The sequence below is a fragment of the Arachis stenosperma genome, chromosome 3 (assembly GCF_014773155.1).
Source record: "Arachis stenosperma cultivar V10309 chromosome 3, arast.V10309.gnm1.PFL2, whole genome shotgun sequence".
Lineage (NCBI taxonomy): Eukaryota > Viridiplantae > Streptophyta > Magnoliopsida > Fabales > Fabaceae > Arachis > Arachis stenosperma.
In genome coordinates this window covers 88,240,324-88,244,526 of record NC_080379.1, presented here as the reverse complement: position 1 = coordinate 88,244,526, position 4,203 = coordinate 88,240,324, and the positions used below count along the sequence as shown (strand labels likewise).

General features: G+C 42.1%; 1 protein-coding gene across 1 annotated transcript; it reads right to left on the bottom strand.

Moving 5' to 3' along the window:
- Window positions 1–3,146: 3,146 nt before the first annotated feature.
- On the bottom strand, window positions 3,147–3,848 carry LOC130966361 (uncharacterized). Its single transcript, XM_057891151.1, has one exon. The coding sequence runs from the start codon at window positions 3,846–3,848 to the stop codon at window positions 3,147–3,149; it is 702 nt and encodes a 233-aa protein (XP_057747134.1).
- Window positions 3,849–4,203: the final 355 nt, after the last annotated feature.

Below are 4,203 nucleotides of genomic sequence, written 5' to 3'. Positions count from 1 at the left end.
TTCTTAGTCCAATCACTCATCATCATCAGTAAATACTTTCATCCAGCTGCACTTCCAAAAATAGGAGACAAGTTAACTCAAAAAGCTATCTTAACTATCAAAACTGAAATTAACTTCCTAGGCTAATATTCAGAATCTACTTCTAATAAAGCAATAAATCAAAAGGATATAAAGCGTTGGGTTGCCTCCCAACCAGCGCTTCTTTATCGTCACTAGCTTGACGTTCCTCTTTTTTCAGTTGAGGTGTTAGCTCACTCTCCTTTCATCCAGTGAGTCCCCCAGGTAATGCTTGAGTCTATGGCCATTTGCAGTGAAGGTTCTCTGTGTTTTGTCCTCCATGAGCTCCACTTGACCATAGGGGTACACTTTGATAATGGTGAAGGGTCCAGACCATCTAGACTTAAGCTTCCCAGGGAAGAACCTAAGTCTAGAATTGTACAATAACACCTTTTGTCCTACAGTGAACTCCCTCATTGCTATCTTTTGATCATGCTATCTTTTTGTGTTCTCTTTGTAGATCTTTGCATTCTCATATGCTTGGTTCCTAAATTCTTCCAACTCGTTGAGTTGCCTCAGCCTCTTTTCTCCAGCCGCTTGCTCATCAAAGTTCAGTAGTTTTAGAGCCCAGAAGGATCTATGCTACAGTTCAACTGGCAAGTGGCAAGCCTTGCCAAATACCAGTTGGTATGATGACATCCCAATGGGGGTCTTGAAGGCTGTCATGTAGGCCCATAAAGCATCGTCTAGCTTCTTAGACCAGTCCTTCCTTAAGTTTCCAACAATTTTTTCAAGAATCCTTTTTAGCTCCTTGTTGGAAATCTCTGCTTGCCCGTTGGTCTGCGGATGATAAGGGGTTGCCACCTTGTGTTTGACTCCATATCTGAGAAGTAATGCTTCCAGTTGTTTACTACAGAAATGTGTCCCTCCATCACCAATGAATGCCCTGGAAACTCCAAACTTGCTGAAAATGTTCTTTCTTAAGAAGCTCATTACGACCTTGTTGTCATTTGTGGCGGTGGCAATAGCCTCCACCCACTTTGACACATAATCTACAGCCACAAGTATATAACTATTCAATCCCCCATACATCGAATAGTTCTAGCTCCAGTATAAATCTCTGTGGCATCTCATTATTCCTGGGTAAATTGCCAGCCTTTTGGCATTCATCACACCTTGACACCAAGTCCTTTGCATCCTTGAAAATGCTTGGCCAATAGAATCTACATTGGAGCACCTTGACTGCTGTTCTTTCTCTACTAAAGTGGCCTCCATATGCAGATCCATGACATTGCCAAAGCACCTATTGTCCTTCTCCATGTGATATACACCTCCTCAAGATCCTATCAGCACACTTTTTAAACAAATATGGCTCACCCCAGATATAGTATTTGGCATCTTTGATGAGCTTTCTCCTCATGTGTTTGTTGATGTTGGTTGGTAATTCTCCAATGGCCTTGAAATTGACTATGTCAGCAAACCAAGGGGTCTCTTGTATCATCATCAGTTGCTCATCCAGGGAGCTTTCATTCACTGCAAGATGGTGTGCTCCTTCTTATTCTTGTAGAATCCTTGAGAGGTGGTCAGCAACTTTGTTCTCTGCTCCACCCCTATCCTTAATTTCGATGTCAAACTCTTGGAGTAGCAGTATCCATCTTATTAGCCTTGGCTTGGACTCTTGTATGGTAAGCAAGTATTTGAGTGCTGCATGATCAGTGAATATAATTACTTTAGAACCAATGAGATATGGTCTAAATTTATCAAAAGCAAAGACAATGGCAAGTAATTCCTTCTCTGTAGTGGTGTAGTTCCTTTGATTCTCATTAAGGACCTTGCTGGCATAATAAATGACATACACCAATTTATCCTTCCTCTGTCCTAAAATAGCACCCACAGCAAAATCTGATGCATCACACATCAACTCAAAAGGTAGATCCCAACATGGTGGTGCTATGATAGGTGTAGAGGAAAGTTTATTCTTATGCTCCTCAGAGGCTAACATGCATTCATTATAAAAAACAAAAGGCACATTAGAGACAAGTAGGTTGCTCAATGGCTTGGCAACCTTGGAGAAGTCTCTAATAAACCTCCTATAGAAACCAGCATGTCCCATAAAGCTTCTAATTGCTTTGACATTGCAAGGTGGAGGTAACTTTTCAATCACCTCTACCTTTGCACTGTCCACTTCTATGCCCTTCTTTGAGATTTTATGACCAAGGACCACGCCTTCTGTAACCATGAAATGGCATTTTTCCCAGTTTAAAACAAGGTTGGTATCTTGGCATCTCTTTAGCACTAGGGCTAAGTGATGCAAGCAATCAGAATATGTGTTACCAAATACAGAGAAGTCATCCATAAACACCTCAATGAACTGCTCAATCATGTCTGAAAATATAGAGAGCATGCACCTTTGGAATGTTGCAGGTGCATTGCACAGTCCAAAGGGCATCCTCCTGTAAGCAAAAATGCCACATGAACAAGTAAATGAAGTTTTCTCCTGGTTCTTTGGGTCCACAACTATTTGGTTGTAACCCGAATAACCGTCAAGGAAGCAGCAGTATTCATGTCCAGCCAGCCTTTCAAGCATTTGGTCCATGAATGGTAGGGGAAATGGTCCTTCCTGGTGGCTTCATTGAGCTTCCTGTAGTCGATGCACATACGCCAACCAGTCACTGTTCTTGTTGGTATCAGCTCATTCTTCTCATTAGTTACAACAGTGACTCCTCCTTTCTTTGGAACTACTTGTACCGTGCTTACCCAAGGGCTGTCTGAGATGGGGTAGATCACCCCTACTTGCCACAACTTCAACACTTCCTTCTAGACTACCTCATTCATGGTTGGATTCAACCTTCTAGACTACCTCATTCATTGTTAGATTCAAGTAGGATCTTGTGCATACACATTGAGGGGCTGATCCTTTTTAAGTCTGTGAGTGTCCAGCCTATAGCATCCTTGTATTGTTTCAATACTTGGATAAGCTCCTCTTCTTGCTCCTTGCTCAAGCTTGAGTTGATGATCACTGGGTAGGTGCTGTTGTCACCTAGATAGGCATATTTCAAGCTTAGAGGTAGGGATTTTAGCTCTAGTTTTGGTGCCTCTTCTCCATTGTTGTCTTTGTGGTTTGTCATGATTGAACTTTCCATAGTTCCTTATGGTGGTTCTTCACGTGGTGCTTGTTGCTCCAATTCTATACTTTCTTCGTATTGCTCTTCTTCCAAGACTCTTTGGACTATTTGTTCTATGCTATCCACCATCATGCATTCTCCTATTGCTTCCTTGAGATAGCTCATTGACTTGACTACATTGAAGACCATCTTTTTCTCATGTAATCTCAAGACTAGTTCTCCTTTTTGCACATCAACGATGGCTCCAGCAGTAGCTAGGAATGGTCTTCCTAGGATAATTGAAGTGTTTGTCTCTTCTTCCATATCCAGCACAACAAAGTCAGCTGGGAAGATGAATTTTCCCACCTTCACCAATAAATCTTCCACCACTCCATGTGGAAACTTGAATGTCCTGTCAGCTAGTTGGAGTGCCATTCTTGTTGGTTTGGCTTCCTCAATTCTCATCATTCTCATCATGTTCAAGGACATGAGATTGATGCTAGCCCCCAAGTCACATAAAGCCTTTTCAATAGTGATATCCCCTATGATGCAGGGGATTTGGAAACTCCCTAAGTCCTTCATTTTCTGGGGGAGTTTCTTTTGTATGATGGCACTACACTCCTCAGTTAAGACTACAGTCTCCTTTTCACCCCAGTTTCTTTTTCTTGTCATGAGCTCCTTCAGGAACTTTGCGTAATGGGGCATTTGCTCCAGTGCTTCAGCAAATGGTATGTTGATTTGGAGCATTTTTAAGATTTCAAAAAATCTGGAAAAATGGCTGTCCTTCCCATCCTTCCTTAGCCTTTGTGGTTATGGTACCTTTGGCACATAAGGCTTCAAGATTGGCTTTGGTGAAGATGGTCTAGGGACCTCTTCTTTCTTCCTGTTTTCAGGCTTTTCTGCAGCTTCTTCTTCGTGGTTCTCTTGGTTTGGGGTGGCTTCTTTTACCACTTTTCCACTTCTAAGTGTGATGGCCTTGCACTCCCTTCTTGGGTTGGCCATGGTGTCTCTTGGAAATGTGTGTGTAGGCATTGGGATTTGCTTGGATAAGAACCCCACTTGTGCTTCTAGCTTTGTGATTACTGCACCTTGCTTCTTCAAA

What these genes read in the sequence shown, in the direction of transcription:
- LOC130966361 (XM_057891151.1), bottom strand. Translation starts at nt 3,848, where the DNA reads ATGCTCCAAATCAACATACCATTTGCTGAAGCACTGGAGCAAATGCCC.